Genomic DNA, 24040 nt, shown 5'->3' on the forward strand with positions numbered 1-24040 from the left:
TAAGGGCCTAGCCATACGTTGCCGATGCCGATACGGAAGAGAATGGGAATATTGGTTATATTTAAAAAAATACAGCATATTTTATTTTTTTTTTATAAAAAAAAAAAATATTTTTGTTGATATAAAAAATATTTGTCCTTTCATAATATTAGGCAGTCGATGAAAAAGTAAATCTAAAAACCTAACTACTTAGGTACAATATCAAAATTACGTAGGATCAATATCGTATAATATATAGTCTGAATATAGAGACATTGGCATTCACGAAACAGCTGTTTCTACAATCCTAATTTTGTGTTACTATCAAGTTTAGTAATCCGGTTCTAAAACTGGAATTCGACCGTAATTCATTATAATTAAAGGGCATCGATGATAATCAAGACATTATTGTGATATTAATTGGATAGTTCTATCGCATGATGTAGAAATTTGTCTTTATGGATTAATTTTATGTCCGCTAGCAGGTTTTTAATAGAAAGAGCTTTGACTCTTTCAATTTAAGTTTTTTCTAATTTCTAGCAAACATTTTTAGCAAACATTTAGAAAATATTTAACACAATTCAAAATAGAATTTACAGCTTAGGAGGCTTTTTTTTATATTAAGGACTAGCGGACGCCCGCGACTTCGTCCGCGTGAAACTCGATGTAAGCATTCAACTACCCCTACCCTACCCCTATGTACTTATGTCCAAAAAAAATCAAGATTTTTAAATAAAAAAATGGTTGTTGTGCCTCACTCGACATAGATAAGTATAGTGTGTCGTGGACTTTTTTGTAGATATCTATAAGATCTACAATTAATAAGAACATTTTATGGTTCTATCTTCTATAGTTTAGGCAGCGTACACAAAATAAGTAACTTTTCTGGTTGATTGCTACCACCTTGTGTCCGAAAACCCAAAATATCTTATGGAACCCTTTTTTTTTTCAAAATAAAATTTAGCCTATGTTACTTATGAATAACATAGCTTTTGAATGGTAAAAGAATTTTTAAAATCGGTCCAGTAGTTTTTGAGCCTATTCATTACAAACAAACAATCATACAAACAAAGTTTTCCTCTTTATAATATTAGTATAGAGTATAGATTGATTTATCTGACTGAAGAGCTTTTAGCAATATTAAGTACCTATCCGAAAACGAATGTTTTAATACATAATAATTGAACATTGTTTATTAGGTAAAAAGAAACGGTACCTAGCACTATTATTTTTAGTTAGTATAATATTTAATAAAATTTTTATATTCATAAGTTTAATTGTCAGAGCAGCACTGCATATTAGCAGATAATTGAGGTGATGGTGTTTTGAATATTAAATAAGTACATAAGCAATCACGAAATTCGGTTCAAGAAGTAAACTAATTTAATTAACTAAACTATAATTACAAAATAAGGTATTTTAGATGTGGCCTATGTAAGTTATGAGTTTATTTTTATTTTTTTCCTTATTCTTGTCAGTATTATTTTTAGGTTTTATTATTTTTATAACTCCGTCCGTCCATCCGTCTATTTGTCTGCGGCTTAGCACAGAGGCTAATTAAAAAGATAAAGTTGTCAGTAAGATACCTCAAAATATGTAATAACTATTACCTGGTTGGGACGTTGGTGATGTTACAACCTCGTACTTCGCAGAGCACGTTAAAGAGCTAGTTTCTGTCATTATCAATTAAAAATGAATAATAATTATCACCTTATGCCCACTAACTCGCATTGGAGCAACGTGCTCTAAGTCACTTTACCCAAAATGAAGCCTTCTGGCCTATTCACCAATTTGGTCTACTATTAAAGAAAACATCAAATCAAGTAAGAAATGTTGATGACGGATGAACGAAAGGTTGTCGGATGACATTTGTTACACAGAATCTCAATTTCGTAGACAACTAACATACGTTAGTGAATTAGCCTGCTAGGTTTGTAGTGGGGCAATAAAAAAAGTTAGTAATATATTTTTTTTAAAGAATATATGCCATAATCTTTTAAATATGACCAATATTCACATTACCCTCCAACTAGTCGGGAAAGACTGTGCTAGGACTAGGAGTGGGTACGACAATAGACCAACGGGGCGGGGATGAACCACAACCCCTCGGTGATGAATCCGACGGCTCTTACCGTTGAGCTATTGAGGCTTTTAAATAATTTTTAATTGTTAATACACTAGAAAATTTGGCAAATGATAGTTTAATTAAAAATATAAGTAAAAGTTTTATAGAAATTTAATTTATCTTCTCTATAGCTGAGAACGGAGCACTTCCATATAGTTATTTAATGTTTCTAGTGATTAACGCTAATGGTTTTAAAACAGAAACTTTTAACACCGCAGAGCTAATTTAGTTTTTTAAATTACCCATTTAATGGATATTACAATGAAATTAAAATGTACGAGTGGTAATCCGCGACTTTGTTCACGTAGAATTCAGTGTTTTTCGGTACTAGGCACGTACTTTACAAGTAGGTATCTATACTAATATTATAAATACGAAAGTAAATCTGTCTGTCTGTCTGTTACCTTTTCACGGCTAAACGGCTGAACCGACTAAGATGAATTTTGGTAAAATAGTAAATGGAACCTTGGAGCAAAACATAGGGTACTTTTTGACCTTAATAAAGATAAAAATAAGTGTAATAAATAAAAAATAGGTGAAATAGATTTTAAATATTCAAGAATTATTAAAATTTAACCACTAAATTGGTGAAAAAGAGGTTGAAAGTTCACATTGATTTTCACGCGGACGAAGTCGCGGGCGTCCGCTAGTATAATATATAACGACCAATATTTTATCTTCCTCTCCAACTTGTTTGGGTTAACGACAATATAGATAACATAATAAGGTTAGGCAATAGTCCACCACGCTGGCCCTATGCGGATTGGCAGACTTAAGGTTAGTAGAGGATATACGACAATATAGTGCAAAGGACTAATATCAAATTTCTGACCACTCGATGTAGTTTTCGTCGTCGACGTGAGCTATTGAGGATTCAACTTTCGATACCGTTCATTCTCAGAAGTACTTCAGGAATACTTCAGAAAACCACATGAAAATCTGTTTCGTAGTTTTTTAATTATTTAAGTATTAGTAGAATTGTATTAATTTTGCATGAAAAACTGGACTAAAAATGGTAGAGTTTGTTTTTCTAAGGTTAAGGATGAAAATCATCAAATTGATAAGACATAGGTAAAAATCTATTAATTAAAGTTACTTTTAAAAGGCATAAAATAAATTCTTTTTCCTCATAGGAGTATTCAATGTCCATTACCATGTTTTATTTTCTATTATTAAATATTTATATTGTATTTATTTATGGAAACAATGCATGGAAATATCAACTACCGTGCACGCAATAATAATTGTTGCCTTTATTTTTATTCCACGAATTTTTCACCAATCAATTTTCATAATATAGTATGAAAATTGAAGTTTTATGTAACACTAGCGGACACACGCGACTTCGTCTGCGTGAAACTCAATGTAAACTTTCAACTACCCCTACCCAACTCTACCCCTACCCTACCCCTACCCTACCCCTACCCTACCCCTACCCTACCCCTACCCTACCCCTACCCTACCCCTACCCTACCCCTACCCTACCCCTACCCTACCCCTACCCTACCCCTACCCTACCCCTACCCTACCCCTACCCTACCCCTACCCTACCCCTACCCTACCCCTACCCTACCCCTACCCTACCCTACCCCTACCCTACCCTACCCCTACCCTACCCCCTACCCTACCCCTACCCTACCCCTACCCTACCCCTATTCTACTCCTACCCTACCCCTACCTTTTCCTGAATTTGCTATAAACCTCACGGAGCCCGAGACCTTTCCAACGAATGCAAAACCGTGGAAATCGGTTCGTGCGTTCTAGAGTTATAGCGTCAGGAAGGAAAACCCGACTTATTTTTATATAGTAAAAGAATATATCTTGATTTAATAATATTCATCCAAATTATGAAACTCATGTCACCATTATGTATCGTTAACGCATTTTGGTGAGTTTTATCTTATAACAGCTACACTGTGATTTACCTATAATCAAATAATATTTGGTATCTATCTACAATATGACCCGTGGTAAAGAATTTTCATAATTCTCTGGTATTGTAATTTAATTGTTCGAGATAAAATAATAATGATCGTGTAGAAAAGGGACAGATCTTCCTATATTTATTACGAAGCCTAAATTATGATCACTTGATTGGACCTTTGGGCGAGGCCCTTCGGCGATATTATTCGTTTGAGCAAACACTGTTTTGTAAAACATGATAATTTAAGTCGATTTAAACTTCCTTTTGTAGTGCAAAAACTCGAAAATAGACCTCTTTATAACTTCCTAAATTATATTTAGGAATTAGCTGATGCCGCACGGTTTCACGTGGTTCCCGTTCCCATAGGAATATGGGGATAATATATAGCCTATAGCCTTCCTCGTTATATGGGCTGTCTAACACTGAAAGAATTTTTCAAATCGGACCAGTAGTTCCTGAGATTAGCGCGTTCAACCAATCAAACAAACAAACAAACAAACTCTTCAGATTTATAATATTAGTATAGATTAGTATAGATTAAAAGTCGATGAAATAAGCTGACCGCTTTCAAAAGACGGCAATACAATTTGTTGTTATTTCCAAACTTACGAATTTGGAGAGAGTGTAGAGACATTTGTTTTATATTTGTGTTCTAACGTTTAAAAATCGCTTAAGATCTACTTTAATGTCTGTGATCTCTAATATGGTAAGTGTTCTGAATATCTATTTAAAATGACCACTCTGTTTGTCACATTAAACGACACACTATAGAAACCAAATTCCATCACCATGGTCTGGTTAACATCATTATTTGTTTTAAATCATCATCATCATCATAATTACCAGCCGACAGACGTCCTTAGCTGGACATGGGCCTCTTGCATGGACTTCTAAACACAACAGTCTCGATCCCCGAGCATCCAGCGGCTACTTGCAACGCGCTTTAAACCTTTGGTCTACTTAATGGGGGGTCGACCAACATTGCCCTTTCCGGTGCGGGTTAGTCTCAAGTATACAGGCTTCCTCACGACGTTTTTACTTCACCGTTTGAGACACGTGATTTTTAATTTCTTAAAACGCACATAACTGAAAAGTTAGTGGTGCACGTCCCTGACTGGATTCGAACCTACGTCTTCCAAATCGAAGGCAGAGATTATATCCACTGGGCTCTCACGTTTCTCATTACTGTAGTATTAATGTAATACGTCACATTTTAAATACATTTTAGTCACGATTACGAGTTATATCTACAAAAGTTTATTTACATGCTCCCAAAACTTAAAATTGCTACGTTATATGAAAACACATTTTAACCATAACCACACATAACCCACGCTTATCTAATTCACGTTCAAATACGTGGGTACTTTTTCGCGTACTAAACGTAATTTTTTATTTTAATTACATTTGGTAGTGCACCTAACTGAATTTTGGAAAAATAAAAGGTCTTAAAACCAAATTAAGCGGCAGTTAACAAGCTTTTGCAGTTATTTGAAACTGTTTTGTTTCACCGAAGCTTTTAATAAATTGGCTACGTTGTGTTCACTTTTGTAGCAGTTGCTTTATTAGGGTTCCGTAGTCAACAATAAACCCTTATAGTTTTGCCGTGTCCGTGTATCCGACTGTCCGTCCACGAGTTAGCTAAGAAGCAGTGGCGTGCATAAGATTGTCGATCAGGGTATGCACTAGTAAAAAATATTGCATTTTATATGTATTATGAAAAACATAATTATCTTAAGGTATGCAGAACTTATATGCTTGTATGAGGTGCACGCCACTGCTAAGAAGCTATTAGTAGTAAGCAGTAATAACACATTAATGCACATTCGGCACGCTGACAAAGTCATAAAATAAAATTTTGAAAATTGTTCTTGTAAGTTACCTTACATGTAAAGTGGAGATGAATGTTTTTTACTTGTTTATGCCATAGCCTGGAGTGCGGTTGTATAGGTCTTTAGTGTGGGAGTGTCTACACCATTTTAAGGATTCCGTAGTCCACAAACTAAAATGATGTGTAATGCTCATGTATCGCTCCACCCAGTTATAGTTGAGAACGTTGCACTGGAAATTGTAGACGAATACATATACCTAGGACATACAATGGTCCAGTTAGGTAGGTCCAATTTCGAGTAGGAGGTGAACCGCCGAATCCAACTCGGCTGGACGGGTTATAGTTTTTAATTTATAATTTTTCCCAAATACGAGTACCTTTCCTTACATAGTAATGGAAAATTTCGTTATTTAAATTATTAGGAAAAGTTTGCTATAGCTCGCCTTTTTTCCAAGTCCTTATGTCTGAGATATCAAGTTCCAATTAATATCAACTACTAAGTCCATAATTATGTAAAAAAAGAAATTCCAGTTTAACAAAATAAAAAGTTACACCCTTTGAAAGCGTAACTTAAAACTAAGAACTTTAACTTTACTCTCACCGATTTCAGAAGCGAGGTTACTGCTCCTTTTTGTTTTACTACCAACCAACATAAGCAAGTATTGTTGGTTGCATAAAATGCATTTCGTAGCGGAAATTTTAGGATTCTTTTGATTTTTTAAAAGATTTTTTTTTATTCTATACAAGTTAGCCCTTGACTACTATCTCACCTGATGGTAAGTGATGATGCAATCTAAGATGGAATCGGGCTAACTTGTTAGGAGGAGGATGAAATCCACATCTCTTTCGGTTTGTACACAAGAATAGTTAGTTTCGACACATAACCCCTCTGCGTTGAGTACGACTTTTTGGAGCTATTCAAGAAAGATGAATAATAGGGCTTACGACTGTACATACGTCTTAGCGCTTGTAGAGTTCATTGTTAGGCCAAGAGCGCATTTTGTATAAAAACAAGTATATTCAACAAACTGGATGCTGCTCTGGGATTCTGCGATGGCTAGACATACCTTAGAAAGGAACCTTTTAGAAATGATAAGTTTTTTTTTAATTTAATGTTTACAAGTTAGCCCTTGACTACAATCTTACCTGATGGTAAGTGATGATGCAATCTAAGATGGAAGCGGACTAACTTGTTAAAAGTTAGATGATCCACACCCCACACCCCACAAGCCAAAAAAAAGTCAGCCAGGTTGAGTTTGTTTGTTTGTGTATGTAGGTGAGCCATCATTATGAACCTATAAGACAGAGCCAGACCTCCTTCCATATCGCAGGGATATAGAGATTAGACCATGCACCTAATATATAAAAAAAATTAAAACCCAAGTTTTTGAGTTATATCTAGATGGCGCCCTTAAAGCAATTATGACATGACAATTGACAGCAAACGTCAAATCGACTACTGCATTGAAAACGTCATCAATTCGCCATATTTATCTATATTAGTGTTGCATTCCTTGGGAGAGAATGAATATTATTTTGAAAGAATTAAAGTAAATTCGTAGATTTGTTTAATCAAAAATAGTTAAAAAAAAATCTTTTATTTCCGCCACGGTACAATGACTGATCCTGGGCTCCAAACAATTTTGGACCATCTTCTTATAACATACATTAAACGCAATAGAATAGTCGTATTATAATATTAACAATGAATCTGAAAATAATGAAAAAGCTTAGAAATTAAATATACTACACATTACTGCTTAAATAAACCGCTTGTTGAATGGTGATAAACTTGAAAATAATAAAAAAAGATTCCAACGAATTGAGAACCTTCTCCTTTTTTTGAATCGATTGATAGAATTTGATTACGCACCCAGATCTCGTTTTCATCTAATGGTTATCTTCAAATGGAATTCAGTAGTATTTTAATGAACTCTGAATAAAATGAATTTAGATTTCGAACTTGTACCGATCCTTAAACGGTAAGCTATTGTTGTTAAGAAAAGTTTTGAAGCTAATTTATCGGAGCAATCAACTTTCACAATAGGCGTTAAGTTCTGTTTTATGGAAAAGATTGAAGATGCACTCAAAAATATTGGAAATCCAAAACTAAATTTCATCAACAGGTCAAGAACATACACATCCCTGAGCAATAGGTAATAGAACAAGAGTATGTAGTAGCTAGACACACCTCATGTTATACCATACCATACCTTGATACCGTAGTACTTAAGTACAACCCTACCCTACCCTACCTTACTAAGAATCTATTGTCCGTACGTCTGTCCCTAAGCTGTATTTCATGAACCGTGATAGTTGCACAATTGAAATTTTCATTCATCATTAACACATTATATTCAGCTCACTGTTGACCACGAGGCTCCTCTCAGAATGAGAGGGGTTAGGCTAGTAACAGTAATATTCCACCACGCTGGCCCAATGCGGATTGGCAGATTTCAAATTTAATTTCTTAAAGTAATCGAAGCCTAAGCTATCACTCTCTGCTCAAATTAAAATTTTCACAGGTTATGTGTTTCTGAAAGATAGAAAAAATAGATATTTAAGGGAGCTCCCATAAAACAGACAATCCCATAAGACAGACATTGGTACGGAACCCTAACGCACGAGTCCGATTCGCATTCGTTGGTTTTATTTGATATTTTCTACGGGATATTATGAGAAATCATGTATCCAGTAGTCTTGCCCCGGGCTTCGTGGCAACCCTTTTAAAGTTCTCTTAAGAAAGTCTTTAACGGTGTTTTTCGAAGGGTTGCCGCGAAGCTAAGTGAGTAGTGACTAGGGACGCGATTTCTAATTTAATTATTTAAAAGCGAAAGATATCAAAACCACTCGATGTATAAAAATACAATGTGGCCGGCGGGTAGTTTATAGTTAGTAGACGTGAAAAATGAATTTTGCAAGAGCGCTGGATTAAGAAGGTCTAAGGGCGGACGATGTCGCGGGCGTTCGATAGTAATAACATTTAAAAAAAAGCGTTATACTTGGACGGTTGAGAATCTAGACTCTTACGTTACAATAATAAAGGGAATAAAGAGTATTTTCATTTCGTTTCGTTTCGTTGCGTTGCGTTGTATTTCGTTTCATTTCGTTCGGTATAGTAGAAGCACACTACTGACATAGTGGCGCACACTTCATAAATGCACAAATGCACTGCCTACCTTAAGCATTTACTATGTATGAACCTTACTTGATGACGGAATTTTCTATTTTGCACGTGTAGTGCTTGCTTCCCTCGCTGCAGTCGTTCCTTCATTACTGAAGATCGTGGTCCTGGTAAGATCCCAACCTCCAGCGGGTTCACGTTTTCCACCGGCTTCTGTTGGCGGCTATTTTTGCTAGCGCGTAGAAATTCGTATTTTTATCCTCTTTCAGCTGGTCAGCCCATCGTGTTAGTGAGCGGCCTCTCGGTCTTTTCCCTAATATATTGCATAACCTAATTAAAATCCCTGTGCACACCCATGGGTTAAAAAACTTTCAGCTTGTATAAAATGAGGCATTTCTGGCTATTGCAGTCTTTCAGTCCTTGAACAAAAACTTTAATTAGTTTACTGAAGTTAGAAACGAACAATAATAATCAAACGAATTCCTTTATCGTCTTAGGTTGTATTTAGCTTAATCTTTAATGAGCAAGCCAATTAAACTTATTAGAGAATAATTTAGGTTGGAAGTTGATGAAAGTTAAGATCTTTGAAGAGATTTCTAAAGAACCTAATGATGATAGACGTAATCTCGTTCAGATTTTGAGGATAATTACTATAAATCAGTATATTCTAAGTCTTTGTATAAGACTTAAAATCGAGTCGAGTTTTTGCGGTGGACCACTTCTATCACTATAAAGGTAGGTAGGTAAGGTATACATTTTTAATGGATAGGTCTAGAGCACGTAATGCCGCTTATTTGATAGTGATCGTTACAAAATGTAACATAATAAGAAATGTTTATTTCAAATACTCAGTACAGAATTATAATCACTCTACTCGTAAGTCTGCAAACTCGCATTGAATTATGCACACTAATATGATTAAGCCAAAAGTTTGCGTGTAAGTATGTATGTTTGTTCATTCTTTGCGCTGCGGCTAGTAAAGCGATTTTGCTGAAATTGGAATGGAAATAGATTTAACTCAGGATTAACGCATAGGCTTTTCATTTCGGAAAAATCCAACAAACGCGGACGATGTCACGGGCGTCCGCAAGTTTTCAAATAAATAGGATTATCTTATCACATTTTAAGCTAAAAAACTCTCTTTCAAAAATATTTTTTGCGGAAAAATATCTGCGTGCTGGTTGAAGTTAATCCGGAATCCGGATATTAAAATAAAATCCAAATGTTAAAACAACAACTTTCAGGCTCGAATTTTAAGCAAAAGAAAAATGTCATGTAATTTTTAACATAAAATTATTCAAAATAAAAATTTGCCTTTGATGCACGAGCGGTAAAATTTCTAAAAGATCGACAGCTTGTCATAGCAGGGCTCTACCTTTTATAGAAACTATGGAAGCTAGTAGTAGTAAAGTAAAAATCATTATTTTTAATTTACTTATACATTTAAGTGTCTACTTTGCTAATATAACAATTAAACATATACATAGTATAACAGATTATATAAGGGATTTTTTTATTCTTTACAAGTTTGCCTTTGACTACAATCTCACCTGATGATAAATGATGATGCAATCTAAGATGGAACTTGGTAGGAGGAGGATAAAAATCCACAACCGTTTCGGTTTCTACACGACATCGTACCGGAACGCTAAATCGCTTGGCGGTACGTACGGACCTGAATTAATTAAGAAAATTTTAATAGGCCTAGCGGGGGTTTGGACCCAGGACCTCCGTCTTGTAAATCCGTCGCGCACACCATTGCGCCACGGAGGCTTATTACAGTGCCAAATCTCACTCCTTAGGAGTGATATAATCGTCTCTCCTTTAGGATATAAAGTTTAGTACAACCAACCAACGCTGCTCGAATAAGGGTTAGTAGGCTTAGTTTGATTCTGTAATGATAACTATCTATCAGTGCAAATTTTAATGATTGGAACCGACGGCATAACGTGCCGAGGCACGGAGTGTAACGACGCTTCGTGCCTCGGAGAGTACTTTACACAGTTTACAGTTTAATGAGCCCATCGTGAGCTCACGCCAGTTTATCCTCACAAGTCCGTGAGCCCAATGAGAAAAAGTGAGAAAAAAGTGGTAGATAGGTTACATAAACCTGATTCGATGTTTACAACTGGCACACGAAAATTATTTCAGCGGTGTTGCCAACGACACGATGACAGTGTGGCGACTGAGCTCAGGTTTGCTAATTAGCATAGTTTGAACGTGCCACGTGCGGTCCGCGTATAGCCTAACATCATTCTAACATTATTGTGTAGTAAGATAACTTTGTAAGGGGACAGTGAACGTGCTAAGTTAATGTTATTCTGGTGGTGTTTCACCAATTTCCTAACTCTGGACTGATTAATGAATGAAAAGAAGAATAGTTAACGTGGCAGTTATTTATACCTAGCACGTACAATAAACAATTACATTTAAGGTCGGTTTACACATGTTATAACAACATCCTAATTATCGTTGCGTTCCAATTATCATCATGCGCATAAAGTAAAATTCTGGAAAAATATGTGTGGTTCAATGTTAACGCTAACTGTAATTGACAAATTTTAAAAATGTCTTTTTGTTTTTAAACTAATTATTTTTATTTTAATTATTACTATTTATTTGTACATCACAATTAGAATATATGCGAAACAGAAATGATAATTAATGATAAAGATGCTTGGAGGCCGTTGGATCAGCTTCCACCTTCACATAGGAAGTAAAACTATAAGAAATTGTAATGTTGTCATCAATTGTAAATTATAATATTGTATGATTTTTTTAAAGAGCAACTGTTGAGTTTTTTGCCGGTTTCTTCTCAGCAGAATCTGCCTTCCGAACTGGGCAGAATCTTTGCAAATAGTCAACTGACGTATCAAAAGTGCTTGTAAACTGAGCCTACTTGAAATAAAATATGAATTTTGAATCTTGAATTTTAGAAACATAACTAGAAGTAGAATACAAAAGGCGGTCTTATCACATAATAGCGATCTCTACCAGGATTTAGACTTAGGAAAATATTAGGACATTAATCTGTACGTGGGTGTGTACTTAATAATAATAAACTCTATACATACAAATAATATACACTAATAAATAACGATATTACACAATGTTAAATATTATCAAATAAACTATTATAATATACGTTATACTTACGTCATAAGAGAAATACAATGTCTATAATGGTTTTTAAATATATTAAAGGATTTTGATATACGAATCTCTATAACTGGGAGTGCAATCCATAGCATAATATGGTTTAAATATATAATGGCGATGAATAAAAACTTTCCCATGTCCTCGAGTGTTCACATAAAAACATTTACCCTTCCGAAGCAGCAATCCAAACACGGGTGGCAGTATGTTTTGTAAACAAAGTTGATGTGTCTTGTTTTACATAAAAGATCAACAAGGTTATTTATAGGTTACTTTCGCGTAAACAAGAGATATTTTTTATTAATTTCTTCCATAGAGCGTTTTGAGTGTTGCGAAAGAGCTAGGTAACAAACACGAGAATTTTATATAATAGTATTATAAAATTTATATAAATTTAATGTTTGATAAACTTTAATTCAGTATACAATTAATATTTTTGGTGTTCATTATTTTGTAATAAGGTTTTAAAAGGGCACGTCGCAAGCGTATCTTCTAAGTACCTATATTTAGAAAGCCTCTTCACTGGATTTCCGGTGGTGTAATTAAAATTATCTTTTTGACTAATTATTTTGATGTCACAAAGTTGAGCAGATATTTTATAAGTAACTAGCGGACGCCCGCGACTTCGTCCGCGTGAAACTCGATGTAATGTAAACTTTCAACTACCTCTACCCTACCCCTATCCTAACCCTACCCTACCCCTACCCCTACCCCTACCCTAACCTACCCTACCCCTACCCTTATTTTTTTCTTCTTTTTTTTATAAAAAGTAATCCTATGTCCTTCTCCGGCTCTAAACTACCCCCCTGCCAATTTTCAGCTAAATCGGTTCAGCCGTTCTTGAGTTGTAAGTGGAGTAACTAACACGACTTTCTTTTATATATATAGATTTTATTTTGAAATGACATTAATAAATGAAAATAAATATATATCAATGGTTCTCCATTGATTTATTTTACCTATCTTCAGTTTATTATCAATATTGTAGTAAATGTTTAGAGTGGTGAAATCTACCAAATCTAACTTTATCACAGCTTTCAGAAACTTTCAGATAACAAAATATGATACTGTAATCTGTATAATATAGTGTAATATCTATCTATATAACATGTGAAAATGAAAATGTATTGAAAATTTGGGCATTCTTATTATATTAAAGTGTCACTTCTAACGAAGGTCGGTGATTATTTTGGCAGCATGGATACGTATATTACACAAAAATTGTGAATAGTGATCGAGTGAATTTGTTGAACTGACGATGGTTTTTGAGCCAGGACGTTTACCTCCTACCCACACCTTTTGCCCTGTATTTTGTCGTGGATGACCAATTGAAGTAGCCCATAAATTTTGACAGGTAGAGAGTACAGGTAGGTCTTTTGTAGGGGTAAGTCAGAGCGTGTGCAAAATTTCATCCGAATCGAAGATCGGGAAGTGCGTCAAATTAAGATTCCAAGATTTGATTTTCTTACATAACCACAAGTGATTGAGGAGGCCGTCATATTGGATTTGTAATGACGTTTCTTAGCTAGTCATATATTGTCATCAGAACTCAGAGCGTGTGCAAAATTTCATCTGAATCGAAAATCGGGAAGTGGGTCAAATTAAGATTCCAAGATTTGATTTTCTTACATAACCACAAGTGATTGGGGAGGCCGTCATATTGGATTTATAATGACGTTTCTTAGCTAATCATGTATTGTCATCAGAACTCAGAGCGTGTGCAAAATTTCATCCTAATCGAAGACCGGGAAGCGGGTCAAATGGAGATTCCAAGATTTTCTTACATACATAGTTACAAGTGAAGCTAATTTATAGCGTGTAAAAAGTAAGTTGTAATTAATACAATATTACAACTAAAGTGATAAAAATAATCTAACTAGGTATAATATTAAACAGTATTTCTGTTGGTAATTTTTTTGTAATGTTGTACAATTTTACTATGTTTTCTCATTTTTGTTTATCAAATATCTCTTTTTACCTTAAAAAACAATATTTATTATTATAACAGTTCGTTTCATGTAGGATGGTGCGGGTGACAGTTCATTTCACTCTTGATAGTTTGCCACGACTCACGATAATAGTACGTATTATGAACGTCATACAGGTGACTGTCACCGTACCCGTGCTATCTGAAAAACACTTTAATAATGAACTGGGAGTAGTTCATTATTAACCTTGTACCAATTGAAACTATAATTAAAACTGTACAATCGTTTAAGTTAGTAATATTACACACCAATGAAGAACGTGCATTTGATTAGACTTAAGGCTATTAAATTATTCTGAGTACTCCATAATGGTGTGCTTTTTTATTAGTTTATTTTTACAAGCCCTTGACTGCAATGTTATGTGGTGATGCACTCTAAGATAGAAGGGGGTTAACTTGGAAAAGGTACAAAAGAGAATGCCCCTCCCCGGCCCAGTCTATCCTAACCACCCGGCAATTTATTCAGTTATTGTTTTTTCAGTTAAAAATTTGTATTAGACAGGTGCGTTATACAATACTTAACTACCTACGAGTACCTCCCTAAATGATGAAAATTCAGCTAATTTGAATGTAAATTCAGCAAATCTGAAACATGATACTGTGAAACCACATCTGTAACTAAGTTGTTAAACAGGTTTCAACGCCATAGTTTTTTTAAGAATATTTGCTATCATTTAAATATGACTAATATACCCATTCCCCTCCAACTAATCGGGAAAGACTGTATTAGGAGTGGTTACGACAATAAACTAACGGGGCGGGGATCGAACCACCAAGCCTTGGTGATGAGTCTCAAAGGTTTACACTTGTATAACTCTTGGTGGTTTAAGAATGTATTAATGCTGTGTTAGCGTAATTTTAATTCGTTTTCTATATAACTACATCCAAAGAAAAAGCGTTCTTTTAGAAAATCTATAATGGTTCTCTTACAAAGAGCCTTGTTACTCATAAATCTTTTTTATTAAATCATGAAATTAATTATTTATTATTTATTACAGATTCCAAACGAAGACCTTGTTGAATACGCATGACAAAACATGGAGAGAGCAGGCAACAATACCACATTATATGACGACCTTTATACGAGCAAGTTTCTAGTTCAAAGGGAGTTTAGTGATTTATTACTGGAAACAGATCGATGGCCTATAGAGAAGTGTTTGGAAGCACATTTAATAAACGACACTTTAGGAAATACTCTTGCAAATGTCTACATTTATAATGGCACTCGGATCACTTGTTTGGAACACGCCCCTGTTTTAACCAGAAGTACCATAATCAGAGCGAGTGTCCTCTCTGTAATGGCCATTTTATCTTTCTTGGGAAACTTCGCAACTATGATAAGCGTCCAAAGAAGCAAACGAGGTCGCAGAAGAGCCAGGCCATCGTGGACGGCGATTTATAGTTTGATATTCCAACTCAGTATAGCAGATTTACTAGTGACAGTATTTTGTATAGCAGGAGAAGCGGCTTGGTTCTTCACAGTGGAATGGTACGCAGGAAACATAGCGTGCAAGCTGTTTAAATTTCTGCAAATGTTCGCTTTATACTTGAGTACATTTATACTAGTACTGATTGGTGTGGATCGATGGCTTGCTGTGAAATATCCGATGAAGAGTATGGCGACTGCGTCGAGGAGCGTTCGACTTGTTATTGTCGCGTGGGTTCTTAGCTTTGCTCTCAGTATTCCTCAGGTTAGTACCCATAAATAGTATTACTTCAAAACGAACACTTCAGACGGTGTCTTAATGTATGAAGGAGGAGTCTAAATAGATTAACAAAAGTTGTAATAAAAATGTAAATAATCTTTTTTACATAAACATTGAACCGACTTCAAAGACGTATTTCAGTTGTTTTTATTTTAGCACAAAATTACATAACCGATTTTCATAAAAATCGGACCAATCTGGAAGAATCTCTTTCAAACAGAAAAAGAATTTTAATAATTAGTTAATAAATTACGAAATTATGAGGTATGGTATTAAAAAAGAAAACAATAACAGACGCGCCAAATTCCTCCTTTTTTTGAAGTCGGTTAAAAAACAAAAACATTTTTAGTGTGACTCTCTTCACAAAGTATTAATTTATAAAAGTTTTAATATTTCGTGCTATTTTGACAACCAAATAATTAAACGCTGGGGAAATATCCAACTTTGTTATATTTACTGCAATATTTTGTTAGTACTTTTAATGTAATTATAATGAAGAACAATATGAAACACTATTTAACATTTTCAGTAAATTTCCATCCAGGTATAAAAATTAACGTGAGCAAGCAATTAAAACTAGTATGATTAAAATTATGTACAAGTTTTGTAACAAAAGTGTAAAAAATTAAATACATCACAAAATATTCATTTATTTATTTACTATGTTAAATTTATTACAATATTTTCTTTGTATGCTGTTTACGTAATTTATAATGCAGAACAAAAAAAAAACACAAAAACATTTTCAGTAAATTTTCATCTAGGTACAACAATTAATACTAGTATGATTAAAATTATGAAGTTTTCGTTGAATTCTGTGAAAACACATGTTTTGATATTAACACAGGTGAACTTATTATTACATTTGTTCTATAGATACATCGCTTTTTACACAAATCAATGACGTGGTTAAGAATAACCTGCAAAGCAATTAGTCGTTCATAATTTGCGTTTATTGTAAAATTCAAATTCAAAAACAGATGCTTTGATAAATCGTCTCTGTCGGATTTCTACTAAAATGGTAGCAAGTCTTAAAGCTTAACATTAATTTTAATTTTATAATTAAATATAGGTAATAAATACTTCGGATTACCATCAGCTATGTTAAATATTTTTAATTTAAGCATCGGCTATTACAACGTCTGATATTTGGAGAAATAATTTCGAATTTCAGCTAATCTTAATATATAAATGTGTAAGATCTCACTCATCATGAAATCTCGAAAACCACTTGACGACACTCGCCACTAGGTGCACCGAGAACATCAAGCGGGTTGCAGGGAGTCGCTGAATGCTGGCGGTTCGGGACCGTTTTGTTTGGAAGTCCACGCAAGAGGATGTCCAGCAGTGGACGTCCTTCGGCTGATAATGATGATGATGATGATGATGACTTGACGGAAATGACGAAATTTTGCAGGGAGGTAGATTATAGTTAGTTGGTGTCCGCTAAGAACGCCCGGATTAAGGAGGTCTAAGGGTGGACGAAGTTACGAGCATCCACTCGTACATAAGATACAAATCATGTTCAAATTATATTCAGCTCACTGCTGAGCACAAGTCACCTCTCAGAATACGTGGGGTTAGGCCAATAGTGCACCACGCTGACCCAATGCGAATTGGCAGACGTCACACACGTAGAGAATTATAAAGAAAATTCCCGGGTATGCATGTTTCCTCACGATATTTTTCGTTCATCGTTTGAGACACGTGATATTTAATTTCTTAATATTAAATACCAAATTAAAAATGATTATTTTACTTATAATTTAATTATTAGCCAACTCCCATGAGAAAGCAATTCCCATGAGAAAACAGGGATAAAATATAGCCTATTTATTACACTCACAAGCAACGAGCTTTCCAGAGATTACCTATTAAAATAAGTACCTACTATCCATGTATGTTTCTCCTATAACACGATAGAAACTTTATCAGAACTATGAGTCGAGTTAAAAACGTGTCACTAACCACAAACCACAGTATGAAAAATATTTAGAAATATAATTTTAATACTTATTCGATTCGTTTGTGAGAAAAGTTGTGTTCAGATATTCATTTAATTTTATTTTATAATTCTAATGAATATTTTGTTTCAGCTCGTAGTGTTTCGAGTAGCGAAGGGGCCATTCGTGGAGGACTTCTACCAGTGCGTGACTCATGGTTTTTATACGGAGAGATGGCAAGAACAGGCGTACACGACCCTGTCTTTAGTCTTTATGTTCGTTCTACCTCTCGTCATTCTAGTCTCTACTTATGTATCTACGGTCAGAACTATCGCTAGTGAGTAAACTTATAATGTTTTAATACTCTAGCCAAAGATTTTATACTATTAGATATGTCAATAACGCGTCGACACTGAGGCGAACAAAAACGGCTAATTGTCTTAATTTCATTTAGTCGCATAGTAATTTAGAGAAAGAATACCTAAATACTGTCTACAATGTTACGAGTTGTGTTTTTTTTTAGTCTTTACACGTTAAACCTTGACTACAATATCACCTGATGGTAAGTGATGGTGCAATCTTAAGATGGAATCAGACTAATTTGTTAGGCATAGGATGAAAATCCACACCCATTTCAGTTTTAACACAACTTCGTTACGGAACGCTGAATCGCTTGCGGTACGGCCGAAGCCCCCCACCAGCCAAATTAAGAAAACCTCAATCGGCCCAGCCGGGCATCGAACCCAGGACCTCCGTCTTGTAAATCCACCGCGCAAACCACTGCGCCACGGAGGCCGTCAAATTTACTGATACATTGTTAGATTCCTAGCTCGGATCAATTCACTTACTACAATATACTAATTTATATTTTCCAATTTGGTTACGACCTTGACTTACCCATTTTACGAAGCGTTTTAGTATAATGCCGTGTACAAACCAATCAAGGGTGTAAATGGAATAAGCTATGCCTCTTTCCTTCCCCTAAAGTTTGCACGATACATTATTATTTACCATTATTTCCATTATGTAAAGTGCCTATTTGCTTATTTAAAAGTATACGGCACGTCGAAACTCCAAATTACTTTTACTATACCAATAACTTATCAGGAGGCCTGGTTAAATGACTATTGAAATAGGTTGATAATCTATCTATCTCTATTATTTGTGTCTATATCTATACTTATAATAAAACTGTAACAGGTCAAAACAATCGACACTGACGCCAAAAATATTTTTTTTCAGTTTCTTGTCCGTATTTTTTATTGACATCACGCTGAAACTACTAAATTAATTCTAACGCAATTTGGCACGGTTTAATACCATAATACGAAGAAGGTTATAGGATACTTTTTATTGCGAAAATAAAATAAGAAGGTGGTGAAATAGGGGTTGAAAATTTGTATGGTCCTTTAGTTTTAGAGTTACGGTTTTAAAAATTTATAAATAAAAAAAAAAATACGAAATATAATGTAACTTAAAATTTTTTAAAATTTAAACCCTAAAGTGGTAAAATAGGGCTTGAAAGTTTACATTGATTTCCACGCGGACGAAGTCGCGGGCGTCCGCTAGTTATGAATAAATATATCTAACCAGTTGTTACAGATTATGACTGTAGGTATCCGATGAATATACCGACCTACTCACTATACAGAATTAATCGAAGTAAATTAGTACTTATAAAGTCGTTCACGCATCGATTTGCCGATCATAATGATAGTTTTCGCGTTTGAAACTACGATGTAACCCTCGCTTCATTATTATTAATTTTGATCATAATTACATAAAATGTGTACCGATATTATATGAACTAATTGCTCATGAACCAACGCTCATGATTTTGCCTTAACATCGGTTTTGATACAGTGTTTAATAAGTTGTATATTTTAATAAATTTCCCAATAGGAAAAAATCTAATATCGTAAAAATTTTCCAGTAAAAAGGTCCTCAATAGTAGGTAATTATCACATTATTTTGTGGGGTGAAAACAAAGCAATTTATGGCCATTGTTAACAATTTATTGCTGGAAGTTTATACCTATTTATACCCAATATACTTTTATTTTTACACAGATGATTCCAATATAAAACGACCTTCACCGAGCTGGCTATTGGGTAAAAAGATTTTTATACCAAGTTAAAAATGTTAATAAATATTGCTAGCAGTTTTAGAGCAAACAACGATTAACTAACAACACATCAAATCTAACCTCTTCATAATATTAATTTAGATAATTTATTTGTGTAAATTGGCTTTTGATGATATAGAAAAAATATTAGAAAATACAGATGAATTAGTTACAAAAAATAATTTTGAGGTTTGAATTTTACTAACATATGCGCCGCAGAATTCAATAAATAAAAAGTATATATATTATTTATATTACCTATTAACTATCTACACAGGATTCTCGGGAGTATTTCCCATCACTCTGGGGTTATATTCTTCACCGAAAATCATTTAAAAATGTTCAAGGAACATGTTTTCTAAAATTAATATTTTCGGGGTAAATAATATTTCTTTTGTAAATAGATATTAGTGTCCCCTAAACGCATCCTTATAATTATGACGTGGCTAAGTTTGACGTGTTTTAAAATGAAGGAAGATAAAGGCATGTGTTACATGGATAGTCGGATTTATTTGAATTATTTTAGGCTGGTGGGAGTCTTCAGCCGTGGCTAGTTACCGACAAAGACGTACCGCCAAGCGATTTAGCGTTCCGGTACGATGCCGGGTAGAAACCGAAAGGGGTGTGGATTCTTATCCTCCTCCTAACAAGTTAGCCCACTTCCATCTTAGACTGCATCATCACTTGCCATCAGGTGAGATTGTAGTCAAGGGCTAACTTGTAAAAAAAAGGAAAAAAAAATAACTTTGCATGAGAACATAAAAAAAAATATTTTTTAGTTCAAAAAATATTAATTATGCAGTTCGGCTCCTATAAGTGGACGCGTCAACACCTTCAAGTTATGGGAAATATTCCCAAGCACCCTGTATATAAAAATGAATTGCTGTTCGTTAGTCTTATCTCGAGAACGTCTGAACGGAACTTACTCATGAAATGTTCGTGGAGGTTTAAAAGATGAGAAAAATTAGATTAATTGCCGGGAAAACCATAAAAACAACCCTTTTCTATTTCCCATACAAACATTTAAGAGGCAACGGGTAGGGGTATGGTGGGGTAGGGTAGGGGTAGGGTAGGGGTACAGTAGGGATAGGGTAGGGGTAAGGGGTAGAGTAGAGTAGAGATAGGGATACAACCTCACAAACTTTACCTCTTTACAATATTAGTACATACACCTCTTTAGAATATCACTCTCGATCAAGTCATCAATATTCTTTTTCAGTTTGCTTTCATTTGAGACCCCAATCGAGTATTTTTGCAGACATTCGGTTATCCTTCCCCACTTTCACCCACCTGAACTTTTTAGCGGCTCAACCGATTTTCATCAAACATGTCAAAAAACACACGCTCATAAGTTACCTTTAATACAAGAAAAAAATAATTGAAATCGCTTTATTTGTTCGGAAGCTATGGCCACAGACAGACAGACCGACATACACGTCAAACTTATAACCCTTGTTTTGTGCAGAAATGGCGGAAGAAATGACGACGCTTATCGCTAAAGCGAGGATTTACGAATAAATTATTATGAGAACGACTTGCAAATACTTCAATAAATTCTTTAACTCAAATACGAAACCCTTTCTTGCAATCTTGATGACAATTCAAGATTTGCCGAAGAGATTTTGTTAAATACGTTTGCTTTGTAGCATTTTGTTTGTAATTTTAAGATCACGTGTTCCTATCTTCTAATTTATCTATATTTAGGTACTTTATGGCTTTTGATATCAGTGAAAGACAAACGTGAAGCCTAGATTTATTTTTTTTAAAGTTAATTTTTTGCAAAATAAAGCTTTAACTGCCAGTAGACAGCCGTTATGATAACGAATTCTTTATTTAGTTAAAAGCGTTTTTTAAATAAATACACTAGCAATTTAGATAAACTGTCACCTTTGCGCCCCTACACCGTACAACGAAAGGGTGTGGTTCAATTCAAGTTTACTTTATGTAAATCGTTTAATTTTGTTCGCAGAAAGCGAAAAGGTGTTCCAACCGGAAGTGACGCGCCAGGAGAAATATTTGACACCAGACGTCAACCGGCGGAGATTAATAGACAGAGCGAAAATGAAATCCTTGAGAATGTCGGTAGTGATTGTAGCAGCTTTTATAATATGGTGGACACCCTATTACGTGATGATGGTTATGTTTACATTCCTTAATCCGGATAAAGGTGTAAGTAACTCAAAGAAAATCTTAACTACTACTACTATTATTATAAACGCAAAAGTTTGCATTACTCTTTAACGCCGCAACTACTGAACTGATTTGACTGAAATTTGGAATTGAAATAGATTTTACTCTGGATAAACGCATAGGCTTCTCATCCCGGAAAAATCCATGATTTCCGAGGGATTTGAGAAAAACTAAATTCCACGCGGACGCAGTCGGGGGCGTCCGGTAGTAATTAGGCAGATTACTAGCGGCAAAATACTTTTATAATATAATAATCGAGAAGAGCTTGAAGAACCGATGGACGTTAGGGTCCCAAAGTGCTGGAATGGCGACCCCGCACTAGTAAGCGCAGTGTTGGTCCCCCTCCCACCAAGTGGATTGACGACATTAAGCGAGTCGCAGGGGTTTGCTGGATGCAGGTGGCTCAGTATCGTGATGTTTGGAAGTCCCTACAAAAGGCCTATGGCCTGCAGTGGACATCCATCGGCTAATATGATGATGATGATGAATGATCTATATTTGTTCGCAGCAAAGTGAAGATCTGCTTTCTGGGATATTTTTCTTCGGCATGTCAAACAGTCTAGTCAACCCTGTGATATACGGGGCTTTCCACTTGTGGCCAAAGAAAAAGCGATCACGGCACAGCGATAGGTAAGTAATATTTAATAAAAAATAATAAAATAGATACTAAGAAGGTAGGTACTCGTAATAAAAACCCGAAAATAGTAAAATTTTTATTAGTTTTGTTGGAAAGATCATAATATGAAAATTAAATAAACCTGTAAAAATTAATGTCTCTATTGAAGTTTATCTCCTAAATAAATACCCTGTATCTATCGTATCCTTATACAATTCCTTTCACAAAAACAACTTTCATATAAGAAAAAATATTTATAAATATTATTCTTTGCTAATGAAAATATAGGAATAATTTGATTAATAGCTGTGACTGATTATTTTTGGTACTGAAAATATAAAGTTGGGTTTTAGCATCGCCTTCAGTTTTTCGGGAACTTTCGTACGAACCTTAACAGTTCATTAAGATACGAGTGAAATCTTATTTGCATCTTGAAAATTAAACGAAATTCGCTTAAAACTTAACGTGATCTTTTAAATCGATTACAACTCACATTCGAACTTAAGGTGTTTCCGTAAACACACTCACAATAACAAGATACGTTAAGAGTGATTTCAGACTAGCGTATTTTTGTGCGTATACGGTCGTTTCAGCATATTACGCTTACACGCGCGTTACATTACGCGCTTCAAGAAACCGGACTCGGGTAAACGGGCATATTTCGGCGTGTTTGCTCGAAACGGTGGTGTCGGCTCGCGCTTATACGAGCTTAGAAGCGCGTCAATGCTCGTACGAATTGAGCATGTACAAAAGGCACGCCTATTACGCGCGTACTTGTGCTTCCAAAAACGAGCTCACAACAACGCTAGTCTGAAATCGCTCTTAATAGATTTTGTGCGTGAAAGATAAATCGAGTCAAAGTTTCATCTGTTACCTAACAACAACACAGCGTTCAGCGGAGCTTAACTTATTACCACCGTATTTGTACCTATACATATATGTATGGCAACAGCTTTCTGTGCCTTTGTTAACTAAGTTTAAATTTAAGAATATTCATTTACAGAAACCGTAACCGTAACTTGGAATGGAATGAAAAATTAAGAAAGTTTGAAAATTGGAAAACTTAACCACTATTTGATTGATGTTTGTTACTTAATCAGCTCAACCACTAAACGAATTTGGATGAAATTGGGCACAGATATAGATTGTCTGAAATGTCAAATCCAGATCAGATGAGTGGCTCGGAAATAAGGAAGAAGGCCTGGCCTTGTAGTAGGCTGATAATATAGGCTAATAATGACGATATCGGGCTGGGCTTTTTATTCCGAAAATTTCTATAGTAGAGGCCTTTGCGTAAAAATGCGGAGCACAGATGTCTTAATATATTTTACTTG

At 34.8% G+C, this 24040-nt stretch overlaps 1 protein-coding gene across 2 annotated transcripts in view; it reads left to right on the plus strand.

Annotated features, from left to right (window-relative positions):
- LOC112053225 (gonadotropin-releasing hormone receptor) overlaps nucleotides 1-24040 on the plus strand; it is a 93804-nt gene that overhangs the window by 62922 nt on the left and 6842 nt on the right. For both annotated transcript variants that reach the window (XM_052886488.1, XM_024092586.2), the window contains exons 2-5: nucleotides 15125-15817; nucleotides 17929-18112; nucleotides 21870-22069; nucleotides 22599-22720. In XM_052886488.1, the coding sequence (XP_052742448.1) occupies nucleotides 15164-15817; nucleotides 17929-18112; nucleotides 21870-22069; nucleotides 22599-22720 (1160 nt within the window). In that variant the 5' untranslated portion in view covers nucleotides 15125-15163. The remainder of the gene's footprint in view (nucleotides 1-15124; nucleotides 15818-17928; nucleotides 18113-21869; nucleotides 22070-22598; nucleotides 22721-24040) is intronic.

This window comes from Bicyclus anynana, chromosome 17 (assembly GCF_947172395.1).
Source record: "Bicyclus anynana chromosome 17, ilBicAnyn1.1, whole genome shotgun sequence".
NCBI lineage: Eukaryota > Metazoa > Arthropoda > Insecta > Lepidoptera > Nymphalidae > Bicyclus > Bicyclus anynana.